The sequence below is a fragment of the Microcaecilia unicolor genome, chromosome 2 (genome assembly GCF_901765095.1).
Source record: "Microcaecilia unicolor chromosome 2, aMicUni1.1, whole genome shotgun sequence".
Classification (NCBI taxonomy): domain Eukaryota; kingdom Metazoa; phylum Chordata; class Amphibia; order Gymnophiona; family Siphonopidae; genus Microcaecilia; species Microcaecilia unicolor.
In genome coordinates, this window is record NC_044032.1 from 205,142,178 (window position 1) to 205,154,608 (window position 12,431).

General features: G+C 42.5%; 1 protein-coding gene across 1 annotated transcript in view; it reads right to left on the reverse strand.

Annotated features, from left to right (window-relative positions):
• The window catches only part of ERCC6L2 (ERCC excision repair 6 like 2), a 171,269-nt gene that overhangs the window by 118,278 nt on the left and 40,560 nt on the right, over positions 1–12,431 (reverse strand). Inside the window, 2 exon segments of the mRNA XM_030193646.1 lie at positions 10,867–11,011; positions 11,014–11,059. Of these exon segments, the coding sequence (XP_030049506.1) occupies positions 10,867–11,011; positions 11,014–11,059 (191 nt within the window).

A 12,431-nucleotide genomic window follows, 5' to 3' on the forward strand; every position in this document is an offset into this window, starting at 1 on the left:
TGCTTCTCATCTAATTGTCATACACTGAAAGGCTAATTCTAATCTTCACTTTACTGAATGGTGGTCTTATCTTTGTTCGAAAAAAAAAAAATAAAATACAAAACAGCACATGCAATCTGATATCACTTTCAAAATCAAGAAAGACTTGGCTACCTTTAGATAAATTTTGTGAATACTCAAACACTTAACTAAACACCTATACTCCAAGGGTATGAGTAGCAATGATATTTGCAATTGTTGTATACTTTCCTGTCAACTACTCTATTAAAAACATAGTGATGTAAGTTTAAGGTTTAACCCATTAGTGCCCAATGTTCCCATAATAAGCCATAAGGGAACAAATTGATGTTTGTCTCAATAACAGACTATGGACTTTTCCTCCAGGAATCTGTCCAAACCATTTTTAAGCCCAGATATGCTAACCGCTGTTACCAAATCCTAAGGCAATGAGTTCCAGAGCTGTTGTTTGAATATTTTTACTGCTGTAATTATGTATCGCTTATGTTTGACTTATTCTTGCTGTACACCACCTTGAGGGGCCCTTTTACTAAGGTGCGCTGAAAAATGGCCTGCGATAATGTAGGCGTGTGTTTTGGGCACGTGCAGATCCATTTTATAGCATGTCTGCAAAAAATGCCATTTAAAAAAACATTTTGCCAAAAATGGACATGCGGCAAAATAAAAATTGGTACGTGTCCATTTTGGATCTGAGACCATACCGCCAGCCACTGACCTAGCGGTAAAGTCTCGTGCATTGCAGACACGCGCCAAAAATGAAATTACCACAAGAGCCACACGGTAGCCAAGCGGTAACTCCAAATTGGCACACTTTGGGGGCGCGTAGACGCTTACACAGCTTAGTAAAATGGCCAGAGTGAATTCCTTCAAAAATGAGGTAAACAAATCATAATTAAATAAATAACTATTCGTTGAGTGAAAAAATATTTCCTCCTATTTGTTTTAAAAGTATTCCCATGTAACTTCCTCAAGTTTTCCCTAGTCTTTCTACTATTGGAACAAGAAAAAAAAAATGATTTACTCATACTCATTCTGTACCACTCAGGATTTTGTAGACCTCAGTCACATCTCACCTCATCAATCTCTTTTCCAAGCTGAAGAGCCTTAAACTCTTTAGCCTTTCCTCATACGAGAGGAGTTTCATCACCTTTATCATTCTGGTCGCTCTTCTTTGAACCTTTTCTAATTCCAATATATCTTTTATGAGATACGGCAGCCAGAATTGAACACAGTACTCAAGGTGCAGATGCACCATGGAGCGATACAAAGGCATTACAGTATTTTCGGTCTTATTCACCATCCCTTTCCTAATAATTCCTAGCATCCTGTTTGCTTTTTTGGCTGCCGCCACACGATGAGCAGAAAATTTCAGTGTATTATCTACGACACCTAGATCTTTTCCTTGAGCACTGACCCCCCCCCCCCCCCCCAAGGTGGACCCGAGTATCAGGTAACTAAGATTTGGATTATTCTTTCTAATGTGCATCGCCTTGCATTTGTCTACATTAAATTTCATCTGCCATTTGGATGCCCAGTCTTCCCATTTCCTAAGGTCTTCCTGTAATATTTCACAGTCCACACGTTTTAACAACCTTGAATAGTTTTGCATCATCTGCAAATTTAATCACTTCACTCATCGTTCCGATTTCCATATCATTTATAAATATGTTAAATAGCACCTGTGAAGAAACAGTGTGTTTTCAGCCTGTAAAATGTATTGGATATTTCCCCACTTTAATTATGTATAAAGTGTATTTCTCCTATTTGGCCAGTAGATGGTGTATGTTTATGCTTAAAGCTGTTATAGGGCACTAAATGTTCCTTTTGATTAACACAAGCAGGAAGCAAGCAGCAATATATGTTTAAAACTTGTTGACTGGGCTTTGATTGGCCTGGAGTCTGAAACTGCCCAGTAGTGCTGGCTGTTGCTTCAGTCTTAGCCTGGACGAATAGGGAGACAGATGTCTTTGCTAGGGATCTATGAACAATTATATATCCTGATCTTCCCAGGTACTGATTAGACAGTATATAGACATTTAGTTTGTGTTATAATTAATCCATATTTCAGTTACCTGTTATTGTTTGCCAATTGCACATTTTTGTCCACTGTTCCAAGTTCTGAGAAGAAACACAGCTGTTTGTTCATTCTGCCTGTCTGGAGTGATAAAAAATCCTGGTGGTTTGTGTGTGTGTGAGTGCTTTCTAGGAACTGTGGGACCACTGAGAGTGTGGCCCCAGCAATCTAGAAATCACTGGGGATAATTTGAGCACGGGTGACTCGCCCAGAGGCAGTTGTGACCCAGTCGGTGGGTGGACAGTGCTAATGTAGAGCACAAGCAGCAGATGCAAGTGGACCTCAGCTGTGCTGGGGAGAGACCCGCTAAGTGGCCGCGGGGTAGGTGGGTGGCTAGGCGTTTTGTCACAGCACCAGTCCCAATACAGAGCCCTGCAGCACTCCACTGTTCACCCTCCTCCATCGAGATAAATGACCATTTAACCCTACCCTCTGTTTTCTGTCCAATAACCAATTCCTAATCCACACCAGAACCTTGCCTCCTATCCTGTGACTCTTTGATTTTCTCAGGAGTCTCTCATGAGGAACTTTATCAAAAGAATCTAGATACACTACACCAACCGGCTCACCTTTATCCACATGTTTATTCATGCCTTCAAAGAAATAAAGCAAACTGGTGAGGCAAGACTTCCCTTAGGTGAACCCATGCTGACTTGGTAATTTTGTATATGTGTTCTGTAATTTTATTCTTTATAATAGTTTCCACTATTTTGCCCTGCACTGACATCAGGCTTATCGGTCTGTAATTTCCCGGATCATCCCTAGAACACTTTTTAAAAATCGGTATCACATTGGCCACCCTCCAATCTTCAGGTACTACAGACGATTTTAATGACAGGTTACATACTCTTAACAGCAGATCAGCAATTTCATGCATGACGTCTTTGAGTACTCTCGGATATATGCCATCGGTCCAGGTGATTTACTACTCGTTAATCTGTCAATTTGGCTCAGTACATCTTCCAGGTTCACCGAGATTTCTTTCATGTCCTTCGCATCATCACCCTTGAAAACTATTTCCGGTACAGGACGATCTCTTACATCTTTTTCTGTTAAGACTGAAGTAGAGAGCTGCACGGCTTCCGTCCCCGCGGGAATCCCGCGGAACCCGCGGGATTCCCGTGGGGACGGAGGCAGTTCCTGCGGGGTTCCCGCGGGGATGGAACCAGTTCTGCGGGGTTCCCGCGGGGACGGAGGCAGTTCCTGCGGGGTTCCCGTGGGGATGGAACCAGTTCTGTGGGCTTCCCGTGGAAGTGTAAGCTGCACCTGCCTCTCATCTACCGAGTACCAATTTATTTGAGTGCTGTCTCCTCCTCTTCTTCCTTGATTTAACAGCATAAATGTGGAAAGTCTTCCATTAAGGAGGTGGTAGAGTCACAAATGATGACGGAATTCAAAAAGGCGTGGGATGAACACAGAGGATCTCTAGTTAGAAAATGGAAGTTATATAAAAGCTAACCTTAAATGGCTGCATGTGTGTGGATGTGTCAAGTGACGCTTAGATGGCGACTCTGGCTGTGATGAACTAGAGCTGATACCTGGCAGACTTGTATGTTCTGTGTCTCATACATGGCAATCTGGTGTAGGATGGGCTGGAAAGGGCTTAGACAGCAACTTCAGTGGCTGGAACATGAGGACAGTGCTGGACAGACTTTTACGGTCTGTGTCCCACAAATGAGAACATGAATAGGCTGGAGTGGGCTTCGATGGCAACTCCAGCAGTTGGAACATAAGGATGGGGCCAGATAGACTCCTGTGGTCTTTGTTCTAGAAACACGAAAGAAAGACCATAATCAAGTATATAATATCACACTCGTTGATTTAATGATGAATTGATCATGAGTGTGACTATTGGGCAGAGTGGATGGACCGTTCAGGTCTATTTGCTGTCACTTACTATGTTACTATTAATCCTCTTTGCTCCCAGGCTGGTGCACAGACCTCAGCTCCGACACAGGCACGAGAATCAGATGTCACCTGACCTACTGGCGCGTGCATGTGGCGGCCTCTCAGCACACAATCCCAGTGAATCAGAGACAAATCTTACATGTGCGCACCAGAGTGTTCCAAGTTCCAACTTCCGGTCCGTCCTTGCCTACAGTGCTGTGGCTCAAATCCAGAAAGGGAGCTGACTGGAACTTTCTTTTATGTACTATTAAATTCTTACGGGGATGGGTGGGGATGGGTTAAATTCTTGCGGGGACGGGTGGGGACGGGTTGGGATGGTTTAAATTTTTGTGGGGATGGGTGGGGACGGGTAAGATTCCAGCGGGGATGGGTGGGGACGGGTAAGATTCCAGCAGGGACGAGCGGGGATGGGTAGGATTTCTGTCCCCGTGCAACTCTCTAGACTGAAGCAAAGAATTCATTAAGTTTCTCCACTATGGCCTTGTCCTCCCCAAGCACCCCTTTTGCCCCTTTGTGATCTAATGGTCCCACAAATTCCTTTGCAGGCTTTCTGCTTCTGATGTACCTGGAAAAGCTGTTACTGTGAGTTTTAATTTCTGTGGCAAGTTTCATATTCTCTTTCAGCCTTCTTTATTAATGCTTTGCATCTGACTTGCCAGTGTTTCTTCTTGCATTAATATGTACATTGAAAATTTTCAATATTTGCAAAAAAAAAAAAAAAAAAAAAGAAATACAACTATTAAAAGAGAAAAACATTCACACACAAAAGGAAGCATTCATAAGTCCAGTAAACCTACCAAGTGCCTAATGTTCAACCCCAGTACTTTATTCTTCTGCAAAAAAAAATGTGTTTTTTAAAAGATTCTCAGACTCTTGGCACTGTACATATTGCTTGAATTGCTTATATTTTGTTTCTCTCCATTGACCATGTTTTCAGCGTTCCTTCGTCTCATCACTTTTTCTTTCATCCTTCTCTTTTTCCATTTTTTTTAAAATTACCCTCATTTTATTTTTAAAATACTCTCATTTCCTATTTCTCCACTATCCTTTAGCTGTCTCCCCATATCAACTCCCTTTCCAATAGTATTTCTCTGGTGGTCTATCTTTGAATCTTCCAATCATTCACTTCCACTTATCTATCCCCCTTTTTCTCTCACCTCTTCATTCCACCTTTCCAGCTCTCCATTTCCAGCTCTCTTTCCCGTTCCTACTAACAATTCTATTCTATGTCTACCAAGATAAATAAAATAAACTGAACTGTGGGTCTGACCAGAAATTACCTCTGTTGCTGAGTGAACACAAACTGTGTCTTAAAGTCTGCATGCATACAGATTGTGGGTTGAATTATGAAAACCCTGTGGTTTAGTAGACCAAACAGCCCTTAAGAGGCTTTTAAAATCCTATTCCTTTACTTTAGAAAAGGCTGAATTTACAGCAAATAACTGCCAGCATGGTTTAATAGTGAGGTAGGAATGGCAACGAAAGCCAAAAGTGCATCCTTCAGAAAATGGAAAGCAGACCCTATGAGGAAAATAGGTATGAGGCCAAGTACTGGCAAGTTATATGTAAAACTACTCACCATATCTAAAAGAATATTCAATTTCTGATGTCACCTCAATAACAGCCACGCAGATTCCCCTCTACTAACTAATAGTGATTTGGGTGGGGGAAGGAAAAAAGAAAGGAATTTTGGATTTAGCTAATGCTTGATCAAGAGTAGGTTAAGGTGAGTTACATTCAGATATAGAAGACATGGCCCTGCCTCAAGAGGGCTTACAGTCTAAGGGGTCGATGCAGAAAGCTATCACGGGTACAGTTTACCTGCTCTTTAAATGGCAAATGTATGCTGAAAGGGTTTGTGTGCTCCTGAAGTAGACATCAGCACACAGCATATTAAAATGCATGCTAAAGAGCTGATCAGCTACCCTAATGCATGCAAAGCTGTGCACTGATGTCTACCATGGGGCTCAATGCAAGAAGCATGCTACCAGGTCTGAGGCTGGCATAGAGCCCCTGCAGTTGGCACTGGCTGCATCTCCTTCCCCTCTGTCTCACTCTAGAACTGTCCTGTTCCCTGAAATCACTTGACGGGTTCCCTCCCTCACCCGACCACGACCATCCCCCTTCCTTCCTTCCTCCCTCTCTTATTTTTACCACCAAAGACAGATTCATTTGTGAATGTCATTTTTACAACACAATAATTTTAAGAGACTCCTGAGGTAGGCACGTTTGTGCCAAAACATGGTACCATGTCAAGTTATCATAAAGAGTCATCAATAAAAGTTTTAATTCCATATTGAGTGTTTCTTGTTCTGTGTTTGAAGTGTCCAGATCCATCTCCCACTCCTGTTTCCTGCTGTGTGCTTCCCTGTGAGATAGTGAATGATACATACCTGTAGCAGGTGTTCTCCGAGGACAGCAGGCTGATTGTTCTCACGACTGGGTTGACGTCCATGGCAGCCCCCACCAACCGGAACAAAACTTTGCGGGCGGTCCCGCACGCAGGGCACGCCCACCGCGCATGCGCGGCCGTCTTCCCGCCCATGCGTGACCGTTCCCGCTCAGTTGAATGACAAGCAAAATGATCAAACGCAACTCCAAAGGGGAGGAGGGAGGGTAGGTGAGAACAATCAGCCTGCTGTCCTCGAAGAACACCTGCTACAGGTATGTATCATTCACTTTCTCCGAGGACAAGCAGGCTGCTTGTTCTCACGACTGGGGTATCCCTAGCTCTCAGGCTCACTCAAAACAAGGTCAATTTAACCTCGCAACGGCGACGGTACAACAGAAATTTGACCTATGAAGAACTAACTGAGAGTGCAGCCTGACCAGAATAAATTCGGGTCCTGGAGGGTGGAGTTGGATTTACAACCCCAAACAGATTCTGCAGCACCGACTGCCCGAACCGACTGTCGCGTCGGGTATCCTGCTGGAGGCAGTAATGTGATGTGAATGTGTGGACAGATGACCACGTCGCAGCCTTGCAAATCTCTTCAATAGTGGCTGACTTCAAGTGGGCCACCGACGCTGCCATGGCTCTGACACTATGAGCCGTGACATGACCCTCAAGAGTCAGCCCAGCCTGGGCGTAAGTGAAGGAAATGCAATCTGCTAGCCAATTGGAGATGGTGCGTTTCCCGACAGCGACCCCTTTCCTATTGGGGTCGAAAGAAACAAACAATTGGGCGGACCGTCTGTGGGGCTGTGTCCGCTCCAAGTAGAAGGCCAATGCTCTCTTGCAGTCCAATGTGTGCAACTGATGTTCAGCAGGGCGGGTATGCGGTCTGGGAAAGAATGTTGGCAAGACAATTGACTAACTAAGTGTATTCTATATACCACACCTAAATCTAGGCGCTGCTTATAGAATAAACTTAGGCGGAAACGTTTTCTATGCAGATTTTCTAGGCATCATATACAGAATCCCTCCCATTATGGTTTACACCACCAGTATATGTTAATTATTGGTTTTACATATATCACTGTTTATGTTTATCATCAATGTGCATACACCATAAATGAATGCTTTTTATTGATTCTGTTTCTGTAATGGGTTATTCATGTCACATTTGGTGGTTTATGATGATGTTTTTATATTCTATTTATTGAACAGTATGTCACACTTGAGATTGGCACATATTTTCGTATGGTTTTTTAAAATGTTTGTCATGGTATTGTTTTTGGTTATTTTTTTAATTATTATATATCTTTATTATTGTTTGATTAATTTATTATTCTGATTATTTATTATTTTGTAGCCTCTGACGCAGCAGCCCCTGTGTGGGCGAAACATGGCCGGTGTTGGGCATCATTCTGATTTGTGTTTTACCAATAAAGATTTGCTTCCATCTCCACTTGATCTGCTTATTTTGTTCCACGTTGGAGTTTGCAGATCGGTTACCCTACTGTTTTTTTTTGGAAATAATACATGTTTACTGTGGAAAACAATCACACATAACTCCTGGCTAATTGTTCATTTGAATCTGGGGCTTGGCGGGGTAGCTGAGGAAGGAATAGTGTTTACATCTCAGGAATGTAAAACCTTCTGGAAATACCAAAACTCAAGAAGAGGAATACCGGATGAAGCTGAAAGAAGCCAAGAGAGAGATACGTCTGGCGAAAGCGCAAGCGGAAGAACAAATGGCTAAAAATGTAAGGAAGGGTGGCAAAAATGTCTTCAGGTACATTAGTGAAAGGAGAAAGACTAAAAAGGGAATTGTGAGACTGAAAGATGCTGCGAACCGCTATGTAGATAATGATGAAGAAAAAGCAAATTTGCTAAACAGATACTTTTGTTCTGTTTTCACAGAAGAAAATCCTGGAGAAGGACCACGAGGGACTGGCAAAAGTACATATGAGAATGAAGTGGATATAGCACCGTTCACGGAAGAGAGTGTATCTGAACAACTTGAAAACCTAAAGATGGACAAAGCCGTGGGGCCGGACGGGATCCACCCCAGGATATTGAGGGAGCTCAGAGAGGTTCTGGCGGGTCCTCTTAAAGATTTGTTTAATAAATCCTTGGAGAAGGGAGAGGTTCCGTGGGATTGGAGAACAGCGGATGTGGTCCCTCTTCACAAAAGTGGTGATAGGGAAGAAGCTGGAAACTACAGGCCGGTAAGCCTCACTTCGGTTATTGGAAAAGTAATGGAAGCGATACTGAAGGAAAGGATAGTAAATTTCCTGGAAGCCAATAAGTTGCAAGATCCGAGACAACATGGTTTTACCAAAGGGAAATCGTGCCAAACGAATCTCACTGAATTATTTGACTGGGTGACCGGAGAACTGAATCAGGGACGTGCTATAGACGTAATCTACTTAGATTTCAGCAAAGCTTTTGACACGGTTCCCCACAGGAGGCTCTTGAATAAACTTGATAGGCTGAAGATAGGACCCGACGTGGTGAACTGGATTAGGAACTGGTTGATGGAGGGTGGTGGTGAATGGAATTCGCTCGGATGAGGGAAAGGTGAGTAGTGGAGTGCCTCAGGGATCAGTGCTGGGGCCGATTCCGTTCAATATATTTGTGAGTGACATTGCCCAAGGGTAAAGTTTGCCCTTTTGCAGATGATACTAAGATTTGTAACAGAGTGGACACCCAGGAGGGAGTGGAAAACATGAAAAAGGATCTGCAGAAGCTAGAAGAATGGTCTAAGGTTTGGCAATTAAATTCAATGCAAAGAAATGCAAAGTGATGCACTTAGGGAGTAGAAATCCACGGGAGACGTATGTGTTAGGCGGTGAGAGTCTGATATGTACAGACGGGGAGAGGCATCTTGGGGTGATAGTATCTGAGGATCTGAAGGCGATGAAACAGTGTGACAAGGCGGTGGCCGTAGCTAGAAGGTTGCTAGGCTGTACAGAGAGAGGTGTGACCAGCAGAAGAAAGGAGGTTTTAATGCCCCTGTATAAGTTATTGGTGAGGCCCCCACCTGGAGTATTGTGTTCAGTTTTGGAGGCCGTATCTTGCTAAGGATATAAAAGAATTGAAGCGGTGCAAAGAAAAGCTACAAGAATGGTATGGGGATTTGCGTTACAAGACGTATGAGGAGAGACTTGCTGACCTGAACATGTATACCCTGGAAGAAAGGAGAAACAGGGGGTGATATGAGATGGGAAGGCAGTAGAATTAGAGGACAGAAATGAGATTGAAGGGGGGCAGACTCAAGAAAAATGTCAGGAAGTATTTTTTCAACAGAGAGAGTGGTGGATACTTGGAACGCCCCTCCCGCGGGAGGTGGTGGAAATGAAACGGTAATGGAATTCAAAAATGCGTGTTATAAACATAAGGAATCCTGTTCAGAAGGAATGCATCCTCAGAAGCTTAGCGGAGATTGGGTGGCAGAACCCGTGGTGGGAGGCGGGGCTAGTGCTGGGCAGACTTCTACGATCTGTGCCCTGAAAATGGCAGATGCAAATCAAGGTCAGGTATACATATAAGTAGCACACAGGAGTTTATCTTGTTAGCAAGCTGGATGGACCATGCATGTCTTTCTCTGCCGTCATCTACTATGTTACTATGTTATGTTACTAGCTTTACAATCACAGCTCCTATTGCCCAAGTTCGACTTTGGATATCAGCTCCAATTGTTTCTCTTCAGACCTGCAGTTTTACAACATTCACCATGAACACATATAAGAAGCAAAACCATTGCTTATACAAGTGGTGCTACTTACATATACAAAATCCCAAGTGATGGCTGCCTATGATATGCCTCACACCAAATGCATGTGCTTCTTTTGCTGCAATACACATGGCTTACAAGAGGCTACACACTAGCCATTTCTAAAATACTAGGTCATTTTAAAATGCTAGGACATAAACATCCATTATACTGCCTAGATGTCCTTATACTAAGTCGTCTTCCACATGTCTACATGGCCTATAGAAATTGCAGGTATAACTTGAAACTTCTAACTTGGATATGTTTTTATACTTGTATTTTCAGCTACACCATCTAAGCAGATAACATTGCTGATTAATATGTATAATTTGGAAATGTTTGAATTATATGGTCATTGTGCAGCTAATTAATGACCTCAATATATTCTTCGAAATTTACTGTATTGTGCAGAATCAGAGGTATGCCTGTATATACTGCTAGTTAGGTACTCTACTGAAATTTATCCCACAGACTACAAAACTGATCATATTTGAACAAAAGGGATAAGAGTAATGCAAATTACAGGTACTATTAATATCACACTACTTCATAAAAACTGAGTCACAACTGCTTTTCCTAATTTAGCAAATGGGTACAATTATCATGGTTGTTTATAGATCAAAAAACAGTATATTAAAAAGTCCATACCTGGATAGCTCATTGTTAACAAGACTACACAGAAAATAAACTAGTTTTTATTCCTACCTGTTAAATTCATCCAAACACAGACGAAGAGTCTCATAAGTTGTCAGGGATATCTCGCACTTTCCTTGCTTGACACGGCAAAGTTCAGCATCTCTCTTGTTGCCATGTAAAAGAGCAACCCTAAAATATCCCCACGTGTCCAATCATCCTTCCAGTTAAAGAGCACAGAAAGAGGAGACACTATCAGGAACATCTAAAATAAAGCATTCATAACATTCGTTAAAATGGCTCTTCAGTTTCCATGATGAAACATGAGATTACCAAAACACATCATTTTCAACTATATGCCACTGGAACAGACTGATACATTAAATAGTATTTATCAAGGAACTACTTGAGAGCCCAACACTTTCCCAAACACAGTAACAATAAAGATGCTCTCTCTTAATGGTTGCCAATATATGAATATGTAAAAAGAATTGGAGAATATTGATCCATTAAAACATAGTTTCCACTTAATAGCCAAAATAGTGATCAAACCAAAACATCATTTGGGAATTTATACAAACAGAGGAAAAGATTCAGTCACTGCTGGATATGTTACATATACTTATAGGAGCCGTGTCCAACACTTAACTCCATCCAACTAGACTCTATCATTGCTTAAAAAACCTCTGAATCTGTACTAATATTCTGTCTTCATTTTCTCAGTACTAATCTTCTATTTTGTCAGTGTTTCTTCTTTTTATATTTTTATTCTGTCACAAAAATTCAACTGTAACCACCAATGTTCCAAAATTACCCAACCACCACGGATTTGTGATTTGTCGATATATGGCCATTACTGGCTTTACATTCAGGATTCCTATTGCCAATATGTTGTACATATCTGAAGACAAAACCACAACCTGAAATATTACTAGCAAAAAGCAAAGATACTTACCTGTAGCAGGTATGCTCCGAGCACAGCACGCCATATATTCTCACATATGGGTAACGCAATCTATGTTATCCAGTCCGGAGCTTGAAAAAGGAGGAAGACATCTGACACTAGTCTGTTGTAGGCCTGGAGCCTGAAACAGAACTGAGGGACTCAGTGATTGGACTGAGTGGCAAAGAGATCCACTGAGGAAGTGCCCCAAGCTCAGAAGATTTCACGGTCAATGCCCATGTTGAGTGACCACTCGTGCGGTTGCATGAACCCTGTTCAGTCTGTCAGCCGGGCTGTTGGATTTGCCCACCAGGTAAATGGCTTTGAGGAGAATTCCATGCTGTACTGTCCTATGCCATATCCCGATGGCCTGCTGACACAGAGGGTGTAATCTGGTATACCCCTGTAGTACACTGCAACCTGACTGGCCAATTTGAATGAGTGCAATTTGGTTGATCAGCCGATCTCTGAAAGCCTTTAGAGCATTCCAGATCACCTGGCGCTCCAGAGATTGATGTGAAAAACTGTCTCCTGGCGACCAAGCACCTTGAGTTGTAAGCCCAAACTAAATGAGCTCCCCACCCCAGAAGAGATGTATCTGTCATCAGTACCTTCCGGGGTCTGAGGAATCGGAATAGGAGACCAGAGTTAACTGGATCGAATAGTCCACCAAAGCAGAGCTGAACCAGCTCTG